Genomic DNA, 27,620 nt, shown 5'->3' with positions numbered 1-27,620 from the left:
CTCACTAGTAAACCAATACCCTAATGAATTAACGTAGTTTCGGCACCTCCCTACTGGGGGGGTGCCTTTTATACAAAATGCCTCCTAGCCTTTGGTGGGGGTCATTTAAAATGTGTGCGCATTGCACCTTTATGAGCAGTGGCCCGCATGCGGGCAATAACGGGCCAAGAACAGAGTGCGGCGTGCACAGGAGCAGGAAGTAAGGAGCACACCCAGGACATGCTGAGCGACAGGGAGGTGAATGCGTGGCCATGGCAATGAGTATGTCAGCATCCCTGCATGGAGGGAGAAGGGTAGCCGTGCAGGGACGCCGGCATGGGTGTTGCACTGCTCTAAACAAGGGATCATATTACAGCTGACTTTTGAACTCTATGCAGAGATGAGGAAGGAGCAGAGCGAGACGCATAGACAAGCTATAGTGTTTTATTTAACCCCAGTGCTGGAATCACAGCTACACTTCTCAGTACTGCTGTATAGTGTCCTCCATGCTGCTGCTTCTTCTGAACATAAGCTACACGGAGAAGGGAAAACAGGAATCCCTCATGTCTGTGTGTGCTGTGCATGGGATACATCATAGCAGCCAGTCTACACCCAGCAGCTCAGAGACAACTGGAGAAAACAATGTAGAAGGGAAAACCTGAAAAAAATACAGGATACGAGTCAGATAATGGCCAAAAATTGTGTTATTCCTCACCGACACACACAGGACACCTAATTCTGAAAAGTCCCCTGAAATTACAAGTATACGTTTAGAAAAATTGCACAATTTACGAGACCATAAGGTTTATTGAAGGCATCACATACAAGAAATATGGTATAAAACAGGCACAGCTTATACGGGGGTCTACAAGTATGAAACCAAAACCACGAGTGGGGGTGAAGAAGTTGGCCAAAAAGTCCCCATAGGACATGTGATAGTTGGGCGACCACAGATTTTCCATTGGCGCCTGGAGTTGGCGTTGAAGGCTTCTTTAAGGCTCCTCGAAGACAACATGACACCCCATCCTCGCCCCACCCACCCATTTTGGCGGAATGTATCTTGAAGAGTAATGATCAGATTGCTAGAAACAAGGTCCATGGATGTAAACCGTCTAAGTTCTCATCCGCAGAGACCAAGCGAGAGAAAATAGAGAGAATTTTAGCCGAAGGAAAATCAGTAAAAGCCTCATTGTACCGTCAGCCGGCGAGCGGGAACAGATTGGTTCTGGGAGCCAAGCCAACAATGTGAGCACAGATAAGATATTGTGAGATTTATTAGAAACGCAGGAATCCCTGTAACAATTATTGTGAAAAGAAATAAAAAAAGATTACACACGGAAGATCAAAGGGACACAATGCTTCATAGTTTTTCAGCAATGGGTTCATTTATCTCTCTATCGGACGGCTCTGATGTTTCCCTAGTCGGTTATTATTACCGTCAGATGGCTCAGGAGCCAGGAACGCCATGACACAGACAACACCGTGTAGAGTTTAAAGGGACGCTACACCGAACCTGAAAAGAGGACGGGGGTCCGGAAACAAGAAGACCTTTGTCAAAATCAGGGGTTGATTGTTGGACCACCCTCATATCTTGCATTGGTTCCTCTCCTCCTTCTGGTGGGGAGTGGCTGGAGGGGCAGGTCCTAGCCAAAAGGGTGGGACTAAGATATATTTTTGTATTATTATTATTATTAGCACTTGACTCATAGACTTGGTCTGTAGACGTGAGACATTTTGGCATCTCTTTAAAGAAGAGTTGATTAGGTTGGTCAAGACGTCATTCTGGGACTTCTGTTGTTCTGGAAGGTCCCTGAAAGCAGCAAGTCAGCTGGGAAATCACTGCAAAACGATAATGAGACATGAGAATTATTCACATGGTCATATGGGACAAAGGAAACCATATTATAGAGGCCCTGATGATATCCCTATAAAATATAGGTCCTCATAACATCACCATAATATAGAGAATCTCATTACATCACTATAATATAGAGGCCCTCATGACATCACTAATATAGAGGCCCTCATGACATCACCATAACATATTGGTCCTCATGACATCACCACATTATAGAGGATCTCATGACATTACTAATATAGAGGCCCTCGTGACATCACTAATATAGAGGCCCTCATGACATCCCCATAACATAGAGGCCCTCATGACATCACCACATTATAGAGGATCTCATGACATTACTAATATAGAGGCCCTCGTGACATCACTAATATAGAGGCCCTCGTGACATCACTAATATAGAGGCCCTCATGACATCCCCATAACATAGAGGCCCTCATGACATCACATTATAAAGGATCTCATGACATCACCATAATGTAGAGGCCATCATGACATCACTAATATAGAGGCCCTCATGACAACACCATAATATAAAGGCCCTGAAGACATCACTATAATATAGAGGCCCACATGACATCGCTACAATATAGAGGCCCTGATGATATCACTATAATACGGAGGCCCTGATGACATCACTATAATATAAAGGTCCTTATGACATCGCTACAATATAGAGACCCTGATGATATCACTATAATACAGAGGCCCTGATGACATCACTATAATATAAAGGTCCTTATGACATCACTATAATATAGAGGCTCTCATCACATCACTATAATATAGAGGCCCTCATGACATCACTACAATATAAAGGCCCTCATGACATCACCATAATATGGAGGCCCTCATGACATCATGATGCTTTAGAGGCCCACTTAAGTTCTGAGAACCTATTAGTGTGATAACAATGATGTCCAGACCCTCCGGCATAATGAAGACATTGTAAATTCTTGTCCTATTGACATCATAGCGTGTGGTCCCTCGTTCAGAAGACCCTAATATAAAAAGAAGGCATCTCCCATTCTGGAGGACTTGGTGTACCCATGTGTTCCCTAGTAGCCCATTCATATCATCTATATAATGTTCAGGGTTCTCCTGATACAATCAGGTGCCCACATTGTCTCTATAGGAACTTCCGGATGCAAGATAATGCGGACAGTTTTTATTATGCACTTACAACCTATATCCTGAGATCTAGGATTTATAATTTAGAAGGATTAAATTTAGAAAAAAATCTGCAAAGTTTTTGGTTACCATTAGGTTTACGTTACCTTAGGTTTTTTTCTACACTCTTGGCAAATTATCTTGCCTCTCGTTCCAAGATCTTCACATCTGCTCAGACGCACCAAGAGATCCCACCACGTAGCACCATCAATTTCTTTGTGCGGAACCCCATGCTCTTTCAACCTCCTCCATATTGTAGTACGTGAAGGACATCCGGGCCCCGCTCTCCGAACCGCCCAATAGCGTTCCTCTTCTTTACTTTCCGACTTCCACCACAAATACTCAGCCGAACGGGCTGATGCTTCGATGGCCATGTAGTCCTCATCCTCGTCACAGAACTGTTTGACATAATCACGCAAGTGAGGGAGCAGGCCGTCACAGATGGCCTCTATATATTCGGGTTCATCCCGGGATGAGAAGAGACTGATGCAGCGATATATCATCCACATGCGGTTGAAATATTGCAACACGGTCTCATCCTCCTTCATTCGTTCATTGGCCAACAAGTCGTCTAGATCAGGAATGAACTTTTCGGCTATGTCTTTGCACATTTCGGACCAAGAAATTTCAGTCATTCTTGTTATGGGTGTTATTGAAGAGTAGATGCTCGAATTCATACACCGGTGGAGGATTTTTTCAAAGTCTTTTCCACTCCATCCCCATATTCGGTATTCTGCATCACAGCTGCACAGCCAATCGAAAACATTGAGTCTAGTGACCGGTCCAAGCCTTTCGACAATATTCTTAATGGACTCTAGATCTAACGATTTCTCTCCCTCAGCATTTTCCAGTTGTTTGTAAGGAAAAGGTTGGCTACTTTTAGGGTAAAGATCGCAATGCATGTCAGTTTTGATGATGATCTGGCAATTGCCTTTTTTATTATATTCCACCAATTGCCTTTGAAAAGACGAAATCGTCTCCTCCAGTTGGTTACACTTGGCTCGGGCTTGGCAAAGTTCGTCTTCCAAGCGTTTGACCTGTAGCTTCAAGATTTGCTCCCGACCCTCCAGTGCCGTTGTGAGGTTGACTTCCTTCTCCAGATTTTGGACTCTCATCTTCTCTCTGATATTCAATTCCATTTGAAGCTCGGCACATTTTTTCTCCAAGATGAAATTTTGGTTTTTCAAACTTTCGTTCTCGTGGATTTTCTGGCTCAGATCTATCCTCATGGCTTTCGCTTCTTCTAGCTTGCCACTGGTCATTTTGGCTAGGTTAAACATCTCCGAAAACACGGCGGCTCTGGGCTTATCAGATTTTGGAAGCTTTTCTTCGGAGGACTGAAACTCTTCCCATGATTCGCACCAAACCTTCCATGGGTTCCAATTTTTGTATTCCAGAGAAGAATAATTACAGGTGATAGTAAATTTAGAAAATATGACCTTGTACCACTCGTCTCGCACCTTTCTCCAAGAACGATAGTTTTTCCCATGTATCCAGTTTTTTAGAGCATCCATAATGGTGGAAGTTGAGATTTTTTGCTAAGAAGAGATGGAATTATATTTATTACAAAAAAAATATATACAGTTTTACACCTATTATTTTATTAAGTTTATTAGAAAAGTACTATTCCTAGGATAGATGATAACATGCAAATTGGTAGGAGTCTGACCACTGGGACCACTCAAAGAAGCCAAAAATGGGCTATCTCTGGTGGCCCTTATTTCAATGGGGCAATATCAGAACGGTGGAGGTCCCGGCGGTAAGACCAGCTACTGATCCACAAGTGATAACCTATTTTATGGGATTAACTCTCTGATACTTAGAAGAGTTGTCCTGGATTAGAAAAAAAAAACTGAGGGGATATTATTGTACGCGATGTGGCGTGATACAAAGGGTATGCAATAAGTAGATACAGTTTATAATATAGGGAGGATAATCAGCAACAAACCCTGCCGGGCTATGTGCAGATGGAGTTTTTCGAGGAGTTTTGTGCACATACAGAACAATGAACAACATAAGCATTTCTATATAAAAAGGACACATTGTTCAGGCTTCTAAACGTCTTTTAACCATTTCAAGTTTCTAAAAAAACGGCAAACTGTTAAAAGAAGTGACCTGACCGCTCCGAAGACACCCTGTACTTTACTATGCAAGTCAGTGGGAAAGCTCAAAAGACAAAAGGTCGTCTTTTGGAGCGTTTTGCCATCATTTTTCACCTTTATAAAAAAGCTGACGGTTTCTTCTTCAAGACCAGAAAACGACAGTAAAAAACATGTTGTATACAACATGGGAAAACCATCCCAAAAAAAACAGACCAAAGGGCAAAAACAGTTGAGGAAACGCTCAAGAAATGACCGAAGCGAGCCAAAACCATTGGAGAAATGCTCAGGGAATGACGGAGGCAGGCCAACATCGTGGGTAAAATGCTCAGGAAACGACTGTGGGAAGCTAGAACTGTTGGAGAAATGCTCAAGAACCAAACGAAGCGGGCCAAAACCATTGGAAAAATGCTTAGGAAATTAGAAAAGCAGGTGCAAACAGACAAAAAAATGGTTGGGAAATTACCGTGGTCAGAAACTGTCAGAAAATGACAGAGGCGAGCTAAAACCGTTAGGAAAAAAGCTCAGGAAACAACCGAGGCGGGCAAAAACCATTGGAAAAACGCTCAGGAAATTGTCAAGGCAGGCTAAAACTGTCGGAAAATCGCTTAGGAAATTACCGAGGTGAGCTAAAACCGCCAGAAAAACATTCCAAAAACAGCCGATGAAGGCCAAAACCATTGAAGAAACACTCAGGAAACAACCGAGGCATGCCAAAACCGTCAGGAAGCAGTCAGAAAATGACGGAGGTAAGCTAAAACCGTTGGGAAGAAAAACTCAGGAAACAACCGAGGCGGGCCAAAACCATTGGAGAAAAACTCAGGAAGTTAGGCTACTTTCACACTAGCGTCGGAATCTCCCAGTCGCAATGTGTCGGGGAGAGATTCCGACGCTAGCGTTTAACGCATTGCACAACGGAGGCAGCGGATGCATTTCTCCGGCGCATCCGCTGCCCCATTGTGAGGTGCGGGGAGGTGGGGGCGGAGTTCCGGCCGCGCATGCGCGGTCGGAAAAAGCGGTCCGTCAGGAGCAAAAAACGTTACATGTAGCGTTTTTTGCTCCCGACGGTCCGCAAAAGCACAACGGATGCGACGTGTGGCAATCCGTCGCAATGCGTCGTCAATACAAGTCTATGGGGAAAAAACGCATCCTGCAAGCACTTTTGCAGGATGCGTTTTTTCTGCAAAACGACGCATTGTGACGGATTGCAGTTAACGCTAGTGTGAAAGTAGCCTTACCGAGGCGGGCTAAAACCGTCTGAAAAATGTTAGAGATGAGATTTTCTCTCTAATGGAAACCAACCTCAGGTATCGTTGTTGATAGGCACCTATAATTTGGAGAAATAAATCCGAGAGACAGACAGCAGGTTGTCTTTCCAAAGTATTCTATTTATTATCCCGAACGAGCCCTCTTTTATAGCCCAAAAGTTACAAGGAGTATAGGTTACATCGCACTTGGCAAAAACACACACATTACTTGACGGCTTGTCACTTATGCCCAAGATAGAATGCGGGGGTGTTTTGTACATATTCCTGGTAAACAAGGGATTTGGCTAAACTATGTAGGTTATTCTGTAAAGAGGGCAAAACATATGTACATCCTTGAGAGGATATCAACTCCCAACCTATTGACATTCCCCCCGGAATAACTGACCTTTTACTAGATGGAATGTACGGGAAACTGGACTCAGGGAGACTTGGATGATAATACTTGACCCTTTGCAGAGAAATATATTTTATTTATTTCAGATTAACCATTTCTTTCACAAAAATGGCCCAGAAACACCCGATGAAGGCCAAAACCATTGGAGACACACTCAGGTAACACACGAGGCATGCCAAAATCGTTGGAAAAATTGTACGAAAATTACGGTGGTGAGCTAAAACCGTTGGGGAAAAAACTCGGGAAACAACCGAGGTGGGCCAAAACCATTGGAAAAATACTCAGGAAATTACCGAGGAGGGCTAAAACCGCCAGAAAAACAGTCTAAAAACAGCCGATGAAGGTCAAAACCATTGAAGAAACACTCAGGAAACAAGCGAAGCATGCCAAAACCGTTGGAAAGCGGTCAAAGAAAATGACGGTGGTGAGCTAAAACCTTTGGGGAAAAAACTGGGGAAACAACCGAGGTGAGCTAAAACCATTGGAAAAGGACTCAGGAAATTACCGAGGTGGGCTAAAACCGTCAGAAAAATGGTCCAAAAACACCCTATGAAGGCCAAAACCATTGGAGATACACTAAGGTAACAACCGAGGCATGCCAAAATTGTTGCAAAAATTGTCAGAAAATTACAGTGGTGAGCTAAAACCGTTGGGGAAATTACTCGTGAAACAACCGAGGTGGGCCAAAACCATTGGAAAAATACTCAGGAAATTACCGAGGCGGGCTAAAACCGTCGGAAAAATGGTCCAGGAACACCCGATGAAGGCCAAAACCGTTGGAGAAACACTTAGGAAACAACCGAGGAGAACCAAAACCTTTGGAAAAACACCCATAAAAATGACCGAGATGGGCCAAAATGATTGGAAAAACGCTCAGGAAATTATCGAGGCAGGCTAAAACCATCTGAAAAACGGTCCAGAAACAACTGAAGAAGGCCAAAATCTTTGGAGAAAAGCTGGGTAAACAACCAAGGAGCGCCAAAACTGTCAGAGAAACGCTCGGGAAACAACCGTAAAAGCTGTTGGAAAAAAACGCTCATAAACTCATAAAAAATTTAAATAATACTGTGTCCTTATAGCTCCTGAAAGTGTACAGACCTGAATATTAAGGCTTTAGCAGTCACGCCACATCCTCCAGCCCAGCAGAAATCTGAATTTGCCCCCTCCCCAGGTCTCTTGGCTGGAGGCCACCCTCTGTTCTCCTGACCTGTTGCACACAGGTGCACAGACGATTAATACAGAGCAGCTGGGGATCTGTTTTTTTCCTCCCACACTTCCTTCCGCCTAAAAAAAAAACCTATTTTTTTAACCCTTTAACGACACATATAATTTTGGCCATCAGAACTCATTTTTGTTTCCAGATTTTTTTTTTACGTTTAACATTTAGATTGTTGTAAGGAAGGTATAACTTGCTTATTTTTGTTGAATTAGGTGGACTTTGGTGATTTTTTTAGCAGCTGTTTTAAAGCCAAATTTTTATGTCGGAACTTCGGAAAGTTCTCTGATCCGACTGATTATTTCGATAAAAGATGGAAAAATAAATGAGTGAGATCAGCCCGCCACCCCTTTAAGAGGTTAAAGTTTGTCTTCCATCACTTCCTCACTAGAAGCCCTGCCAAGTCGTGACCTCGGCATGTAAGCGGTGAGAGAATGGGGATGTTTCTTCTTTCGCCGATGCAATTGTGCAAATCCCCTATGTGGGCTCAAAATATATAAAAATAAATATATATTTATATATATATAAATATATAGGTAAAAATGAAATAGAAAACTATTGAAAATAAAAACCGTATATAAAAGTTCACATCAGCTTTGTATCTATGGGTATGCATGTGTGTGTGTGTGTGTGTGTGTGTGTGTGTGTGTGTGTGTGTGTGTGCTTGCATTTATTCACTTAGAATGCATACCATGTGTGTTCTGGCTGATCTGTAGTTGGCGTGTGTGCATGCATGTAAAGTGTGTGCATGAATGTAAAGTGTGTGTGCGTGTGCATGAATGTAAACTGTATGAATGTGAAGTGTGCATGTGTGTGAGTGCATGAAAGTAAACTGTGTGTATGTGTGTGTGAATGTGAAGTGTACATGTGTGTGTGTATGAATGTAAACTGTGTGTATGAATGTGACGTGTGCATATGTGTGTGTGCATGAATGTAAACTGTGTATGAATGTGTATTGGGCATGTGTGTATGCATGTATGTAAACTGTGTGTATGAATGTGAAGTGTGTGTGTGTGCACATGTATGTAAACTGTGTGTATGAATGAAGTGTGCATGTGTATGTGTGTGTATGTATGTAAACTGTGTATGAATGTGAAGTGTGCATGTGTGTGTGCATGAATGTAAACTGTGTGAATGTGAAGTGTGTGTGTGCATGAATGTAAACTGTGTGTATGAATGTGAAGTGTGCATGTGTGTGTGCATGAATGTAAACTGTGTATGAATGTAAAGTGTGTGTGTGAGTGTATGAATGTGAAGTGTGTGCACATGTATGTAAGCTGTGTGTATGATTGAAGTGTGCATGTGTATGTGTGTGTATGTATGTAAACTGTATGAATGTGAAGTGTGCATCTGTGTGCGTATGAATGTAAACTGTATGAATGTGGAGTGTGCATGTGTGTGCATGAATGTAAACTGTGTGTATGAATGTGGAGTGTGCATGTGTGTGCATGAATGTAAACTGTATGAATGTGAAGTGTGTGTGTGTGTGTGCATGAATGTAAACTGTGTGTATGAATGTGAAGTGTGTGTGTGTGCATGAATGTAAACTGTGTATGAATGTGAAGTGTGTGTGTGTATGAATGTGAAGTGTGTGTGTGTGTGTGTGTGTGCATGAATGTAAACTGTGTGTATGAATGTGAAGTGTGTGTGTGTGCATGAATGTAAACTGTGTATGAATGTGAAGTGTGTGTGAGTGTATGAATGTGAAGTGTGTGCACATGTATGTAAGCTGTGTGTATGATTGAAGTGTGCATGTGTATGTGTGTGTATGTATGTAAACTGTATGAATGTGAAGTGTGCATCTGTGTGCGTATGAATGTAAACTGTGTATGAATGTGGAGTGTGCATGTGTGTGTGCATGAATGTAAACTGTGTGTATGAATGTGAAGTGTGCATCTGTGTGCGTATGAATGTAAACTGTGTATGAATGTGGAGTGTGCATGTGTGTGTGCATGAATGTAAACTGTATGAATGTGAAGTGTGTGTGCATGAATGTAAACTGTGTGTATGAATGTGAAGTGTGCATATATGTGTGTATGCATGTACTAGCTATTGAACCCGTTCTACGCCCGGGTGGCGAGCATTTATATTGGTATATGGTCCCCGTCCTGCTCCCGCTTTAATCAGTGATGGCAACAGACACTGTGGCGGTATTGAGTTGAAAGTGGCTGCCTTGCTCCACAGACGTGTGTTATATATTCTTTAGAAAGTTATTTGGTAGCTTTGGTGACGTATTGTATAGTGTAGATATTCTTACACATGCTCCTGAGATCTCTAACGAAATCATTATTGTGGGCAGAAATGCCACGACATCATGAGAGGGCGGGATTGTGCCGCAGTAATCGGCGCCTGCGCAGTCCGCGCAGCAGTGTCTCTTCAGATGTATGTAAGTAACGTCATGAGGGCGGGATCATGTCCACCGTGTCCCCACGGCCCCTGATTCCAGCCCATAAATGTCCCCCTGCTCCCTGAATTGGCGCCTGCGCAGTCTGTGTTTTCCGGTGCCATTGTCTTGAAAACACACTGCAGTATCCAAGAAAATGGCACCAGAAAGCGCAGACTGCGCAGGCGCCGATACCGGGAGCAGGGGGACATTCATGCCCTGGAATCAGGGGGCGTAAGTAAGTAATTGCTGTGGCATGAACTGTCACAACCTCATGAGGGAGGGATCGTGTCCACCGTGTCCCCACGCCCCCCTGACTCCGGCTCATAAATATCCCCCTGCTCCCAGAATCTTCGCATGCGCAGTCCGCGCTTTCCGGCGCCATTTTCTGGAAGACACACAAGAAAATGGCGCCGGAAAGCGCGGACTGCGCAGGCGCCGATTCCGGGAGCAGGGGGACATTCATGCGCCGGAATCAGGGGGCGTAAGTAAGTAATTGCTGTGGCATGATCTGCTGCAACGTCATGAAGGCGGGATCATGTCCGCCGTGTTCCCACGCCCCCTGATTCCGGGAGCAGGGGGACATTTATGGGCTGGAATCAGGGGGCGTGGGGACACAGTGGGGGTGGAAACTAAGTGATATGGGCGGGATTGTGACACAGATTTCGGCGCCAGCGCAGTCTGCACTTTCCGGCGCCATTTTTTTTTAATACGGACACTGTGTCTATAATCTAGCTCTAGGAGCGTCGCGCTTGCGCAGTCTATTAAGGCTTCGGACAGAGTGACGCTCCTACCATTATATTATAGATGTATATGTTTCTGTGTGTTTATGAATGCCAAGTGTGCACGTGTTTGTGCATAAATGTAAACTGCATGTGTATATGGATATAAACTGCATGTGTGTGCCTGAAAGTGAAGTGTGCATGTAGGTGTATTTGCGCTTGACTGTAAAGTGCGTGTGTGTGTGAATATGGAATGTGATTACACAATATGTAGTGATTGTGCGTGGGGTGCATGTATCTGTGTGCTTATATGTAGGTACTGAGTATACATACAGTGTATGTGGTTTGTTTGTGTAGACATATGTGTTGGTGCATATATAGTACTTATTGATTGTGCAGGTATCTGGGTGTTGTGTGTCCATGGTCATGCATGTAGTGGGTAAACGCATGTGTGTATCCGTGCATGTACTTAGGATGCATAGTGTGTGATTCTGCAGGTGTGTAGTGTGTGTGTGTGTGTATATGGTGCTCACTTATATGTAGCAGGTGTGCATTCTGTGAGCTCATGTGTACGTGTCTATAAGCGAACGTTTAACTCTTACCTCGATGAAATCACATATGCCCATATATCCCTATAGCTTAGCACATGTATGCCCAGTATTACACCGTAATCTATTGTGATCGCGGACTCTGATGTTCGTGCTGGAACTCGAGGCCTTAAAGGGGTGCTCCAGTTTTATGCACATTTTTTATATTAATGTGGTAAATAACAGCGACAAACCCCATTACATATTAGTGCAAACATGCCTTGATGATCTGATACCCGCCCCAGCCTCGCTCCCGTGCACCATTTTGACCAGATTGTACCATCTGATGATTGCTTTAAATTACTAAAAACTTGAGTAAATAATATATTAAAAGATCATCATACGAAGTCATTTCTTAAGGGTTACATACCCGCGGTGCAGGGCCCAGCTATTTACCTTCTCTTTTTGCTGGGGTCACTCTGTGTTCTCCTGTCCTGTTGCATATAAGTGCAAAGACTTTTATTACGCAGTTCTGGAACCACAATGCTTTGTGTATTTCACATAATGCTCCTCCCATGCTTCCTCCCATGCAAGATCAGATGTTTAACCCCTTAATGTCGCACACAATTTTGGCTACCGAGACCGAAAAATGTTTTAATTTTGCTTTCCCTCATCCCCACCGTCAAAACCTTTTTTTATATCTTTTGTGTAGATAGTAGAGCTGTAAAAAGTCGTTTGTTTAGTTTCTTTTTTTGTAGGATGAGCTTGCTGGAGTTTTTAGGTTTTCAGGCACGATTTTAGTGCCCATTATTGTTCCCGAACCTTCGCCCCAAGGTTTCTTTTATTGGCCCCTTTTGACTGATTGTTACGACTATGAGGACGCTAAATATGTGCTCCATGTTTCTAATTTGAAGACGGTCTTAGTTTTTTTTAGGCTGTTTTATCACTTATTATTTTATTTTACCTTTTTGTGTATTTATAATGTGCTGGCAGATCACTTTCATAATTACAGTACACAGCCTAAAAGGGGAACATTTTTACATCATTTTGGTAAAGCGTCACATTTTCGCAATATATTTTCCAAAGAAATAGCTCCATCAATGTAATGACACCGCAACAGCACCTTCATTCTGTGTATGAACCCCCGCCATTCCCTATGGGGGGGTAACGCGTCGGGCATTGCTTGGGGACTGTCTGAGAGACGCTGGTTATGTTTATCTACATGAAACCGCTCAGTATCTTTGGCAGCAGCTGGATCCACACCATGAAACTTCAGCAGATAAGATGAGTACACTGGTGATAAATAACTCTGACTGTCTATTTGCACTAGCAGGACGATGGAGTCCTTGAATCCTCATTATATATACTCTGAGGAGCCCTCACCATATCATTACCGAGTGGTGGTTGTGGTCCTATTTTGTTGGCTGCCTGGAGGTTTTTTCCTCTCTCTTGTCCATTCCTTGTCATGGTTGCTGTGCCATATTTATGGACATACACTATTTGTCATCTTACATCAAGCATTTGCATATTATATAGTGTAACAAGAGTGGACTTTATTTAAGTGCTGGGTTTCTTTTTGTGGACAAAAATATTATTGCACCCAGTATACCCGTATTTGGGTTAAGGTATTCCATTGTACATTACCTTGAGGGTAACATTTTTCCTACATCACAGCATCCTAGTTTACCCTCTAGGGTACACTGGTATAGTACAGTGCCAGTACACTCTTTTTCGTTATTTATATTCTTTTGCTTAGGTTACTTTTTCTATTTTGTTTTGGGTTTTTTTCTCTTCTACGGGTATCGGTGGTGGTTGTGGGACAAAATCTTTTTGTCTATCCCAAATTTTAGGGATTATTAGGGACCCTAGGGCTAGCCGCTGCTGAGTGGGGGCGCCTACCGCAGAAAATTAGGGTGTCTACCTCCACTGTTAGGCAGGTTACCATTTTAGGTATTATGAGTAGGGCTTATTTAGCCTTTCTTTGATTATAGGTCCTTATAGGGCTTGTAAGGGCGAGCCGTCGAGGAGTGGGGGCGCCAACCGCAGAAAAGTAGGGTGCCAACCTCCACTGCCAGGCAGGACTCATTGTAGTTCGATCTAGGGTCTACTCTGTACATTTAATACTGTTTTATTAGTATTGTGGATAAATATAGTCTTTTTTAATCATACTATTAAAAGTTATTTATATTTTACTCCATCAATGTAAGACATGATCAAACCGAAACACAAACCTTGAGGGACAGCCATGGGGCTCGGCAGTGTACCAAATCGGCCATAGCTCCAAGGGGCATTATTATCTTGAAAGGGACACTCATGATAATATGACTTCTTAAGGGGGAACCTAAGGGAATTACTTTTCAATGGGATACTCTGATAATTTTTACTTTGGAATTGTTACTTTATATGCCCAGAAGGGGCATTATTTCTTTAAAAGGGGCACTCACGGCATTATGTCTTTTTTAATGAGGCACTTGTGACATAATAATTTTTTAAGGGAGCACTCATGGCAGTAGTACTTTATAAGGGAGCACTCGCGGCATTATTACTTTATAAGGGAGCACCCGCGGCATTATTACTTTATAAGGGGTACATTGGGGATGGGTTTTTTTAAGGGGGCACTGTAGGGGCATTATTTCTTAAGAAGGAGTACTCAGAGCATTACCATATTATATGGAGGCATTATTACTTTAAAGGTTATAATTTCCAGAGTGCCCCCTAATAAACACAGGGGACTTCATGGATTTATTATCGTAGGATGTGGCTTGCGACCATATCTCAGAGCTGAATGTGGCTCTCTAGGTAAGAAAGGTTGGGGACCCCCTACTCCAAAAGGGTTACTCCTCCTTGACCTTTTGTAGAGACCCCAATCAACAGTGATCAACAAGGATTAACGGGTGGATCATTAACAATCGGAGGGATCAACCAAGGAGGTAATACACAGAATAGTTGAGTTTACCACTTTTTTTTTTAAGGGTGGATTCACAATAAGAATGAAATTCAATGCGCATTTTCACTTATGGCAGAAAGACAGGGTGCACTATTTTTTGTTTTGCTTTAGGGCCCCTCGTGGTCGATGCTGCCGGATGCCGGAACATCAAAGCGGAATTTTCAAAACTGTTTGTGAGAATTAACTGTCGTTGTTGCCCATAGCAACCAATCATAGAGCAGTTGAAGAAATGACAGTTTTGAATTGGTCGCTGGGGGCAACAAAAACCGTTTTTTTGTTTTTATAGAATGTTTAGATAACTGATGAGCTTTGTGCCGCCATATCTGGCAGAAAGTGAAGGAGTTAAATATATATTTTTTTCACTTTTTGCTCTAATCAGTAAATGTTGGAGGCCACAGGAGAAGCGACCTTGAGGAGGGGCAATAGTGGGGGGGAATCGGAGTTCTCTATGGTCACAAAAATGTAGCTTAAAATGATACTGCTTTTACAGAGGATTGTTTTGGCTTCGATGGGGTCCTCCGCCACCATCCAATCAGCGGACGTCTTGGCCACCACTAGAGGGCGCCACTTACAGATCACCCTCTAGTGGCAGAAGCTTATAATCATGTTTGCGAACATGTTTATTTTATTTTTGCAAATTATTTCAGCAGAACCTGGCACAACCCAATACTATTCTATATTTTAGACGACTTTCCGATATACCGTACCTTACATTTATGGCGTCTGGAGGCCGGATGAGCTCCGCTGAATATGACGAGGGGGCAGGAGATGATATTATACCTCTGCTTTTCTCTCCTTTTGTGCACATGAAAGACCGTTATGGCGGGAAGACGCGTCCGGCCTCCCGTAATTGCGACTTTCATTCAGTCTGTCAATTTCCGACCTGCCATTATCACAATTGCGGGTCCGTCCATTATCGCACCCGGTGCAGGATTCTTCGCCCTTTTGTTGGCGCCGTTTTCTCCCCGGCTCTTAATTTCCTTTGATTGATGAGTCTGCTGACACAATTGATGGCTCTGCTACATCGGAGCTTAAAATCTTCACTAAAACCTTCTTTATTAAGTTTTCGGCTTTGTTCTGTGTCTCTCATGATGACGCCTCTGACGGATCGGTGTTGTCATAGGGGCAAAGATTTGCGCAATTCTCTCTGGTAGGATAAAACTGAGCTAGCAGTGCTCAGAAGTGTTGTCGTAGGGACACAAGTTGAAAAACTTTTTGCACAGAAGATGTAAAATTTTTTACTCATTTTCAGTGTTTTTTTTCTTTTCTGCAGGTTACTGAGTGCTGTGAGAAAGGAGCACGTTTACGGGTCCAGGGGCCGGTGCGCTGCTCACTGCTACACCTGGCGGCGCGGGCCGGGCACGGGGAGATCGTAGCGTACATCCTGGAGAACGGTGAGCGCAGAAAACGTTCATATTCAACTCTGCTACATCTGACAAGCTCAGCTCGACTACAACAGACAGAGGCAAAACTGCTGCATCCGACAAGCTCTGCTACATTACGCAAACTTGGCTCTGCTAGATCATATAAACTCTGTTCTGCAGCATTGGCCAGCAGACAAGCCTAGCCCTGCTGCTTCTGACAAGCTCTGTCCTGCCCGACTGCTCCCCTGGCAAACGTCAGCTCCTGCCCTGCTGCATCAGACAAACCCAGCTCTGCGATATCTGTATGGTAAATGCAGCTGGTACGCTTGGGCATTTGTGGACAAGACTGGAAGGGTTAAATTGACTACCGCCTGACCATGACCTCAGCTCGCCGTCCCAGTCCCTCTGCAGCCATCTTTTCCCAATCCTCACAACAGTGCCCACTTTCCTGGCAGTATTTTCCCTCCCCGCCGCGCCTGTGTGCTGAGCCTTTGTACGTGCTGCCTCCCTGCTGCTTCCTCCCCCTCTGCTCTCTTTTTCACAGCCCGGCTGGTTTTGTCTCCTTTTCTCCATCTTTTGCCTCTCCTCCTCCTTGTCTCCTGTGTGGGCACCCGCTGGGCACTGACTGACAGTCCGGTAATGGCATCTTTGGCTGATTTTGGGATGGTTCACCGGTGATGCCCGGGTTACGCTGCCCAAGATTTTATGTGACGGATCCTCGAGGAGTCAGAGCCAAAATTATTAGAAAGTTTGAAGTCATCAAGAACAAAAAAAACCACAGCAGTCAGCACGTATGACTTGCACCAGTGACCCTATAGATGCCAGACTATCTATATACTCCTTTACTAACACCTATTGTATATACTTCATCCCTGTATATACTCCTTCTATACTGACCTCCTATATGCTCCATCCCTGTATATACTCCTTCTATACTGACCTCCTATATACTCCATCATTGTGTATACGCCTTCTATACTGACCTCCTATAAACTCCATCCCTGTATATACTCCTCCTATACTGGAGGATATATAATCGCCCCAATCCTCCTGTATGGCAGCGAAGTCTGGGGTCCTCACACCTACCCAGACTGGTCAAAGTGGGACTCCAGTCCAACAGAAATATTCCACCTGGAATTCTGCAAGCACCTTCTCCAGGTCCATCGGAGCACCTCCAACAGTGTTTGTCGGGCCGAGCTGGGCAGATTCCCTCTACACCTAACAGTTCTAAAGAGGGCGCTGTCATTCCGGGCTCACCTGCATAGGAGCAATCCAAGCTCCCATCACCATAAAGCCCTGATACATGAAGGTGAAACAGAAAAACCAGAACCCCCGGAACAGCCCAGCCAAACCCAACCGGAGCAGAACACCAATCACAACAACCTGACAAAAGCCGGAATTAGGAAGATGGCAGATGAAGGCCATGAGAGGTATGTCAGTGACTAGAAGAATGATATCATCAGCTCACAGAAACTGACCATGTACCGGAGCCTACAGAGAGACTACAGACTGGCCCCATATCTGGAGAAACTCCCGGACCCCAGAGACCGCCAGATCCTGAGCCGATATAGACTCAGCGTCCACAGTCTGGCCATCGAATGTGGCCGACACAGGCAGAGCTACAAGCCCAGGGAGGAAAGACTGTGCCAACACTGTGATCAGGAGGCCATAGAGGACAAAACCCACTTCCTGCTACACTGCTCCAAATACTCAGCAGTGAGGGACACTCACTTCAGGAGACTCTCACATCTCTTCCCAGACTTCACCACCATGAAGGAGGAAGAGAAAACATATATCTTGCTGGGAGAAGAAGAGAGAGCAGTGGAGATAGCAGCGCGGTATGTGAGCAAATGTCATAGACTGCGAGAAAGAGAACTATGATGCCATGGACTATAGCCCCCACAATGGATCTGCCCCATCCACCTCCTCTATGCCATGGACAATAGCCCCCACAATGGATCTGCCCCCATCCACCTCCCCGATGCCATGGACTATAGCCCCCAACCTGAACCTGCCCCATCCACCTCCCCTATGCCATGGACTATAGCCCCCAACCTGGACCTGCCCCATCCACCTCCCCTATGCCATGGACTATAGCCCCCACAATGGACCTACCCCATCCACCTCCCCTATGCCATGGACTATAGCCCCCAACCTGAACCTGCCCCATCCACCTCCCCTATGCCATGGACTATAGCCCCCAACCTGGATCTGCCCCATCCACCTCCCCTATGCCATGGACTATAGCCCCCAACCTGGATCTGCCCCATCCACCTCCCCCACAGCTCCTACCCAACATCCCCACAGTCCCTATCCCTATTGCCTCTATACACTTGCTTTGGCAAAACTGATGTGTATTTGGTCCTGCCAATAAAGCTTCTTTGAATCTTGAATCTACTGACCTCCTATATACTCCATCCCTGTATATACTCCTTCTATACTGACCTCCTGTATACTCCATCCCTGTATATACTTCTATACTGACCTCCTGTATACTCCATCCCTGTATATACAGTACTTCTATACTGACCTCTTGTATACTCCATCCCTGTATGTACAGTAGTGACCCTATAGATGCCAGACTATCTATATACTCCTTTACTGACACCTGTATGTACTTCATCCCTGTATATACTCCTTCTATACTGACCTCCTATATACTCCATCATTGTGTATACGCCTCCTATACTGACCTCCTATATACTCCATCCCTATATATACTCCTTCTATACTGACCTCCTATATACTCCATCACTGTATATACTCCTTCTATACTGACCTATATACTCCATCCCTGTATATACTCCTTCTATACTGACCTCCTATATACTCCATCCCTGTATATACTCCTTCTATACTGACCTCCTATATACTCCATCCCTGTATATACTCCTTCTATACTGACCTATATACTCCATCCCTGTATATACTCCTTCTATACTGACCTCCTATATAGTCCATCATTGTGTATATCCTTCATTACTGACCTTGTATACATATTAATAAAATGCAAATGCTTCCCATCCAGTATCTCAGGAGGCACAACAATACAGAAAGAATATACCGTATACTGGGTTGTAACAGATGACTGCGTAGAAAGGAAGTAATGTGGGACAGATCGTAATCACATGGGTACATACATACAGAGGAAACGGAAAAGGTGCAGATATACAGAAGGAGATATAGAGGAGGTCAGTACAGAAGGAGAATATAAAAAGTAAAAGACTATATAAAAGATCAATACGGAAGGAGTATGTTCAATGATGACGTGTATAGAAGAGAAAACATGATAATGGAACAGGGGAGAAGGTGTAAAAGAGGTCAGTACAGAAGGAGAATATAAAACGTGAAGGAGTGTATAAGAGGTCGGTACAGAAGGAGTATTTACAATGATGTAGTATATGAGGTCAGTATGGCAGGAGTATATACAATGATGTAGTGCATAAAAAAAATCTATATAAGGAGTATTTACAATGGTAAAGTGTATAGGAGGTTAGTATAGAAGGAGTATATACAATAATGAAGTGTATAGGAGGCCAGTAAAGGAGTATATAAAATGGTGGAGTGTATAGGGGGTCAATATAGAAGGAGTATATGCAATGATGGAGTGTATGGAAGAGAAAACAGATGATAAAGGAACACGGGAGAAGGTGAAACGGGTCAGTACAAAAGGGGAATATAGAGAGGAAATGAGTGAATAAGAGGTCAGTACAGAAGGATTATTTACAATGATGTAGTGTATATGAGGTCAGTATAGAAGGAGTATATACAGTGGTGTAGTCAGTGTATAGGAGGTCAGTATAGAATGAGTATATACAGTGGTGTAGTGTATAGGAGGACAGTATAGAAGGAGTATATACAGTGGTGTAGTGCATAGGAGGTCAGTATAGAAGGAGTATATACAGTGGTGTAGTGTATAGGAGGTCAGTATAGAAGGAGTATATACTGTGGTGTAGTGTATAGGAGGTCAGTATAGAAGGAGTATATACTGTGGTGTAGTGTATAGGAGGACAGTATAGAAGGTGTATATACAGTGGTGTAGTCAGTGTATAGGAGGTCAGTATAGAAGGAGTATATACAGTGGTGTAGTGTATAGGAGGACAGTATAGAAGGAGTATATACAGTGGTGTAGTGCATAGGAGGTCAGTATAGAAGGAGTATATACAGTGGTGTAGTGTATAGGAGGTCAGTATAGAAGGAGTATATACTGTGGTGTAGTGTATAGGAGGACAGTATAGAAGGTGTATATACAGTGGTGTAGTCAGTGTATAGGAGGTCAGTATAGAAGGAGTATATACAGTGGTGTAGTGTATAGGAGGTCAGTATAGAAGGAGTATATACAGTGGTGTAGTGTATAGGAGGTCAGTATAGAAGGAGTATATACAGTGGTGTAGTGTATAGGAGGACAGTATAGAAGGAGTATATACAGTGGTGTAGTCAGTGTATAGGAGGTCAGTATAGAAGGAGTATATACAGTGGTGTAGTGTATAGGAGGACAGTATAGAAGGAGTATATACAGTGGTGTAGTCAGTGTATAGGAGGTCAGTATAGAAGGAGTATATACAGTGGTGTAGTTTATAGGATGTCAGTATAGAAGGAGTATATACAGTGGTGTAGTGTATAGGAGGACAGTATAGAAGGAGTATATACAGTGGTGTAGTGTATAGGATGTCAGTATAGAAGGAGTATATACAGTGGTGTAGTGTATAGGAGGACAGTATAGAAGGAGTATATACAGTGGTGTAGTGTATAGGAGGTCAGTATAGAAGGAGTATATACAGTGGTGTAGTGTATAGGAGGTCAGTATAGAAGGAGTATATACAGTGGTGTAGTGTATAGGAGGTCAGTATAGAAGGAGTATATACAGTGGTGTAGTGTATAGGATGTCAGTATAGAAGGAATATATACAGTGGTGTAGTGTATAGGAGGTCAGTATAGAAGGAGTATATACAGTGGTGTAGTGTATAGGAGGACAGTATAGAAGGAGTATATACAGTGGTGTAGTCAGTGTATAGGAGGTCAGTATAGAAGGAGTATATACAGTGGTGTAGTTTATAGGATGTCAGTATAGAAGGAGTATATACAGTGGTGTAGTGTATAGGAGGACAGTATAGAAGGAGTATATACAGTGGTGTAGTGTATAGGATGTCAGTATAGAAGGAGTATATACAGTGGTGTAGTGTATAGGAGGACAGTATAGAAGGAGTATATACAGTGGTGTAGTGTATAGGAGGTCAGTATAGAAGGAGTATATACAGTGGTGTAGTGTATAGGAGGTCAGTATAGAAGGAGTATATACAGTGGTGTAGTGTATAGGAGGTCAGTATAGAAGGAGTATATACAGTGGTGTAGTGTATAGGATGTCAGTATAGAAGGAGTATATACAGTGGTGTAGTGTATAGGAGGACAGTATAGAAGGTGTATATACAGTGGTGTAGTCAGTGTATAGGAGGTCAGTATAGAAGGAGTGTATACAGTGGTGTAGTGTATAGGAGGTCAGTATAGAAGGAGTATATACAGTGGTGTAGTGTATAGGAGGACAGTATAGAAGGAGTATATACAGTGGTGTAGTCAGTGTATAGGAGGTCAGTATAGAAGGAGTGTATACAGTGGTGTAGTGTATAGGAGGTCAGTATAGAAGGAGTATATACAGTGGTGTAGTGTATAGGAGGTCAGTATAGAAGGAGTATATACAGTGGTGTAGTGTATAGGAGGTCAGTATAGAAGGAATATATACAATGATGTAGTGTATAGGAGGTCAGTATAGAAGGAATATATACAGTGGTGTAGTGTATAGGAGGTCAGTATAGAAGGGGTATATACTGTGGTGTAGTGTATAGGAGGACAGTATAGAAGGAATATATACAGTGGTGTAGTGTATAGGAGGTCAGTATAGAAGGAATATATACAGTGGTGTAGTGTATAGGAGGACAGTATAGAAGGAATATATACAATGATGTAGTGTATAGGAGGTCAGTATAGAAGGGGTATATACTGTGGTGTAGTGTATAGGAGGACAGTATAGAAGGAGTATATACAGTGGTGTAGTGTATAGGAGGTCAGTATAGAAGGAATATATACAGTGGTGTAGTGTATAGGAGGTCAGTATAGAAGGGGTATATACTGTGGTGTAGTGTATAGGAGGACAGTATAGAAGGAGTATATACAGTGGTGTAGTGTATAGGAGGTCAGTATAGAAGGAATATATACAGTGGTGTAGTGTATAGGAGGACAGTATAGAAGGAATATATACAATGATGTAGTGTATAGGAGGTCAGTATAGAAGGAGTATATACAGTGGTGTAGTGTATAGGAGGTCAGTATAGAAGGGGTATAAACTGTGGTGTAGTCAGTGTATGAGAGGTCAGTATAGAAGGAATATATACAATGATGTAGTGTATAAGAGGTCAGTATAGAAGGAGTATATACAGTGGTGTAGTGTATAGGAGGTCAGTATAGAAAGAGTATATACATTGGTGTAGTGTATAGGAGGACAGTATAGAAGGAATATATACAATGATGTAGTGTATAGGAGGTCAGTATAGAAAGAGTATATACAGTGTTGTAGTGTATAGGAGGACAGTATAGAAGGAGTATATACAATTATGTAGTGTATAGGAGGTTAGCATAGAAGGAGTGTATACAGTGGTGTAGTCAGTGTATAGGAGGTCAGTATAGGAGTATATACAGTGGTGTAGTCAGTGTATGGGAGGTCAGTATAGAAGGTCTATATACAGTGGTGTAGTGTATAGGAGGTCAGTATAGAAGGATTATATACAATGATGGAGTATATAGAAGAGGAAATTAACAAGATAAAGGAGAAGGTATAGAGGCGGTCAGTACAGAAGGAAAATATAAAAAGTAAAGGAGTGTATAGGAGGTCAGAGTAGAAGGCATATATACAATGATGTAGTGTATAGTAGCTCAATACAGAAGTACATACTATTATGGAGTGTATAGGAGGTGAGTGTAGAAGACGTATATGGATATACTGTGCCAGCTACACAAAATGATCCCACATTATATCCTTCAATGCAGTCTTCTGTTAGAACAAACCAATGTATGTTCTTTCTATACTGGTGCATCCTGAAATACTATATGGGAAGCACGCACACACGATGATGTCACTTTTAATGTTCTGTAATTCAAATGGCTAATTGATCACAATGGTTATATACTCCGTCTGTACTGACCTCCGCTACACTTTCTCCTGTCTCCTGTCCGTTTCCTCTTCCTATATTGAACAACCCTTTACTAAACCCCATGTGCATAACGATCTGTTTCACACTATATTCATTCGTAACACACTGTGCCGAATTATGCCCTAAAAGGACCGCAGATAGAACAATCTTGATGTGGAGTATGTGGGAAGTCCCAGATACCTTTGAACAATCTTGATGTGGAGTATTTGTGAAGTCTCAGGTATCTCGTAAAGAAATAAGATTCACCGAGATTACAGCGTTCTGTTCACTCCGGACATCAACCACAGAGGTCCTACAATTGTTCCTTCTCCGAATAATCAAACACTCATTACCTAGGATGCCGATTTCTCATTTCCCATCTGTGAGGCCTTCAGTCCCTTAAAATCTTGGTGGTGATCCCTGGGGTAGATCAGTGTCAGTAATTACAGAGGGCTTGCCTCCAGGAATAGGCTTAATCCAGGAGATCTTTTGTTTTGTAGTTTTTTCTTAAAGATTTACATTAGAATAGAGCATTGGGGGTAAAGAGCATTGGAGCGCCCCTCCGAGTCTAGTACCGCAGCCTTAAATTAATTATTTATGTCACTCTAATCAACACAAATCTCGGGGCTCTTCATTATTGACTTCAGTTAAGTGGGTTTTTTTCCATAATCCCAACCCTGAAATTCATGTTCATGTGGTGGTAAAGTTCTTTTAGAATGTTTCGACATTGATTTCTCATTGGTTTGGTTTTTATAAATTCTCCTTAAAATAATGGAATAATCTGGTATTATAAGTTGTCTGAGGGTCTTCGGAAAGATGGTGAAGCACATTTAGCATTTGAGATGTTCCCATTCTTCTGTTTGGGTCTTCGAACTCCACAGTGTCATAGTCATGATCTCCGTGATCAATTTTATTTTCTCTTCATCCTCTTGGTTCTGTCAAGCCTAATTGTCTTCGCTATTAAGTTGGGTCTTCAAGAACTTCAGTCTTCTAAGGAAAGAGTTGGCTTGATTGGACAGGTTGTTACTTGTTGGTTTTCCTTGCCACCCTTGGTTCTATGAATATTCCACATCATCTTAGTATCAGTTGAGGGTTTTGATGTCTAACAACCATAGGGTGGACCTCTCGAGATCTTTGCTGGCTCTGTTTTGCTCTCTGAGCTTCTCACTGGCATAGTCATAATCTCTGTGATCATTACTATCACTTTTTTTAATCCTCTTGGGTCTTTGAAGCTTAATTGTCTTCTCTATTGAGTTGGATCTTCTTCTGGTAGACCTTCAGTCTTTGAGCAGAAGGGTTGGCTTGATTAATCAAGTGGTTACTTATTGGTTTTTCTTGCCACCTTTTGACTCCTGAATAGTCTTCATCATCTTAGCATCTTTTGAGGGTTTTTACTTCGAACAACAATAGGATGGACTTCTTCTCAAGATCATTGTTGGTTCTGGATTACTTTCTATGCTTTTCAGTGGTATAGTATCGATCGCACGTTTCTATTAAATTTTTTTTCTTTCAAGCCTAATGGTCTTCTACATTGAGGCTCATTCCTAATGTACACCCAGACATTCAGTCTTCGAGGAGAAAGTGGTGGCTTTAATTGGTCAATTGGTTGTTTTTCTTGCCACCTTTGGTACTTTGAGCACGCTTAATGATCTTAAAATGGGATTCTCGAGATCATCGCTGGCTTTATTTGGCTCTCTGAGCTTCTCAGTGGCGTAGTCATAATCACTGTAATCGTTTCTATTGATTTTTTTTTTCTTCTTTTCATCCTTTTGGGTCTTTCAAACCTAATTGTCTTCTCCATTGAGTTGGGTTTTCTTTTTGTAGAGCTTCAATCTTCGAGGAGCAGTGGTGGGATTATTGCTCAAGTGATTACTTGTTGGTTTACCTTGCCACACTTGGTACTCTTTACGCTCTTCATTATATTAATATCTAATTAGATTTTAAGTGCAAGACCGTCAAACCTGTTTTTCAAGACTAAGCAAAATGAAACAAGTCCGCCTATGTTAGTAGCAAGCAACATGGTGGTTCTACATTTTTTTCTGTCCTCATTTTTGAAGAACCCAAAAAAACTGAAACATGTGCTCATGCGAACTTGGTTATCACTAAGTCTGATATAATGTAAAGTGGAATTTTCCTTTAAATTCTCATTCCCTTTTTTTTTTTTTACTCTTTCCCTTTAGGACCTGAGGATCTACTGGACATGGTCGACAGAACCACGTAAGTTTATCAATAGCTATCTCCTTTCTTACGCTTTTCGATAATCTTGACTTCTCTGAAAAATAAAGTGAGGGTGTAGCAATATGGAAGCCAGCAGAATTATAAATGCAGCTCTGGATGAATGAAACATAGCCAACGCTTTATTTTCTATCCCTGAGGATCACAATGGGTATTTTTATCCATCATACATGGACATGACTTTTTATCGCAGATGTATGACCTTGCACAATGTGTGTTCACTTTTATATGTTTTTTTAGAGGAGAGACGGCGTTGCACAAAGCTGCTTTCCAGGGACACCGACATGTTTGCCAAATTCTCGTGGATGCCGGTGCTTGTTTGTCAAAGAGGGACTTTAAGGTGAATCATTAACTAATTTTATGGATTTCACGATCAATGAGTTGTTATAGAAACTTGATTCCAGCTCACCCAGCTGCTCTATGCTCATCCACCTGGGGCTCAGACGCCGGCCTCGCCCTGGCCTCACATCAAGGAAAATAGAAAAAATTACACTCCGGCTCAACAGGACTGCATTTTCCTTTTCTTTTTCTTTTTCAAAAGACAATATGGTGCATACAAATTTACATGGCCGACATGACCCAGTAAGACTGCCTAGTGCAGTCGAAACACGTCGACTGGGTCAAGTCGACCATGTAAATTTTTCTTTTGTATGCACCATATTTTCTTTAGAAAAAAGAAAAGGAAAATCCAGTCCTGTTGAGCCAGACTCCAATTTTTTTCTATTTTCACTGAGTTTTTGGACGTGTTCTCTGGAAAAAAAAAAAGTTAAAAAAAAAATTCCGTAGGGTTAGAAGAAGACCTTACTTTCGAACCGGTGGATCTTTACGTTTGGCCCCTTCGAGAGCCCAGTCAGTTTGAGTCGCCTATTAACTAATGTCAAACTATGGTCCCCAAAAAATTAAACTTTCCAAAAGTTTCCATCTCCCTTCTGCTACTGTTTCCATCTCTCTAAGACCTTCTGCTACCCGACCTTTACTTTCTACACCCAACACTTTCTGCCTTGGCTCCTTCTGCCAAATAGTTGAGACACCTTGAAGTTGGAAGCCGACAACCCAGCTCCATCAAGCCTAAAGGTGGCCATGGTATATTGGGTGAAAGTTGGCAACTAATAAAATTTAACACAATGTTCGATGCCCCCAGTTTTATAACCTTTTAGGAACTACGGTGGGTCACCACTGCGCCCCAGAACAGGTTTGTTGGTTTGGTGGCTATACGGCACTTTCACCAAATTTTCCTTCTCATATAATGACCCATAAAAATTCTTACAGAATTAGCAAATTTGTATCCAGTTGACCCAATATATTTTATTACTTTTGAACAGATTTTTTTTTTATTTTATGTCAACAGGGACAAACCCCACTGGAGATAGCCCAAAATACCGGAGACTCTGAACTTGCATCCTACTTGGAAACATGTCAAGCAAAGCAACTTCTTTCCAATGACGACTTGGAGACAGCAGTTTGATGAGGGCACCATATGGCAGAAACCAGTTTGAAAAGCGAAGAGACCCGCGTAGCCGAAAGGATCCTGGTGAAGGTCACCCCCTCACCCAGGTGGAGGAAACTGGTCGGAAGTGGCACCCCTTCTTCATGCAAGATTTCCAGTGTAGGGTGCACTTTCCAGTTTCTGAAGGGCTAACGAGACATGCCACGGAACTGACACTCACTTGTTGAGGGATGACGAAAGCGGGGTGAAGGATGGCCGAGGCTGGGCCGAGCCCTCGCCCCCGCCCCATGAGGAACCCTCTCTCTCTCTCTTTCTCTGTGTATTCCAAAAAGGCGCATGATCCCGTCCATTGTCTAATCTCCTCACGTTGGTCAGACCTTTCTCGGCTCAGTCAGAAGGGAGGACTCCAGGGCCGGCACAGTGTTATCAACCTCACAGCTGTTATTTATTTATTTTTTTTGTTTTATTCAGTATCTGCAGAACCAACTCATTAAAAAGAGACTGGAAACTGCAAGGAATGAGTGTGGTGACCGTCCGGGCACAAACAGATTATAATTTATTCATCATATGGAGAGTCGACATAATATATCAGTATTTTTTTTAATGAGACGATTCACATGACCTAAAATACCGTTATAATTATACAACACGAGAAGACATCCTGTCACATTCACAAATATATGGATATATATATCGACGCTCATATACCATGACATATCCTGTGATGTTTGATTTGTAACATTATTACATAGATCGTTGCAAACTACTGTTCTCTGTCCGACATTTTAGGTTATTAAAGTCTAAATGAAGTGTCTTTTATTAAAAAGTAA

At 42.6% G+C, this 27,620-nt stretch overlaps 2 protein-coding genes across 12 annotated transcripts in view; one reads left to right on the top strand and one right to left on the bottom strand.

Moving 5' to 3' along the window:
• Window positions 1-27,620, top strand: part of DGKI (diacylglycerol kinase iota) — a 269,247-nt gene extending 241,627 nt beyond the window's left edge. For all 10 annotated transcript variants that reach the window (XM_069763213.1, XM_069763211.1, XM_069763212.1 and 7 more), the window contains 4 exons: window positions 15,837-15,957; window positions 25,289-25,325; window positions 25,584-25,683; window positions 26,692-27,620. In XM_069763213.1, the coding sequence (XP_069619314.1) occupies window positions 15,837-15,957; window positions 25,289-25,325; window positions 25,584-25,683; window positions 26,692-26,808 (375 nt within the window). In that variant the 3' untranslated portion in view covers window positions 26,809-27,620. The remainder of the gene's footprint in view (window positions 1-15,836; window positions 15,958-25,288; window positions 25,326-25,583; window positions 25,684-26,691) is intronic.
• Window positions 767-12,191, bottom strand: LOC138675183 (uncharacterized). Of its 2 annotated transcripts, none has more exons than XM_069763214.1 (3): window positions 12,073-12,191; window positions 3,115-4,545; window positions 767-1,818 (listed from the first exon to the last, which is right to left on the bottom strand). In XM_069763214.1, the coding sequence occupies exons 2-3, from the start codon at window positions 4,519-4,521 to the stop codon at window positions 1,816-1,818; spliced, it is 1,410 nt and encodes a 469-aa protein (XP_069619315.1). In that variant the 5' UTR covers window positions 4,522-4,545; window positions 12,073-12,191; the 3' UTR covers window positions 767-1,815. The 2 variants fall into 2 exon arrangements, with proteins under 2 accessions (XP_069619315.1, XP_069619316.1); XM_069763215.1 differs by having other exon boundaries at window positions 12,047-12,164.

Source organism: Ranitomeya imitator, chromosome 4 (genome assembly GCF_032444005.1).
Source record: "Ranitomeya imitator isolate aRanImi1 chromosome 4, aRanImi1.pri, whole genome shotgun sequence".
Classification (NCBI taxonomy): Eukaryota; Metazoa; Chordata; class Amphibia; order Anura; family Dendrobatidae; genus Ranitomeya; species Ranitomeya imitator.
The sequence above is the reverse complement of the archived record's forward strand: the minus strand, read 5'-3'. Positions and strand labels throughout refer to the sequence as shown.

What these genes read in the sequence shown, in the direction of transcription:
- LOC138675183 (XM_069763214.1), bottom strand. Translation starts at nt 4,521, where the DNA reads ATGGATGCTCTAAAAAACTGGATACATGGGAAAAACTATCGTTCTTGG.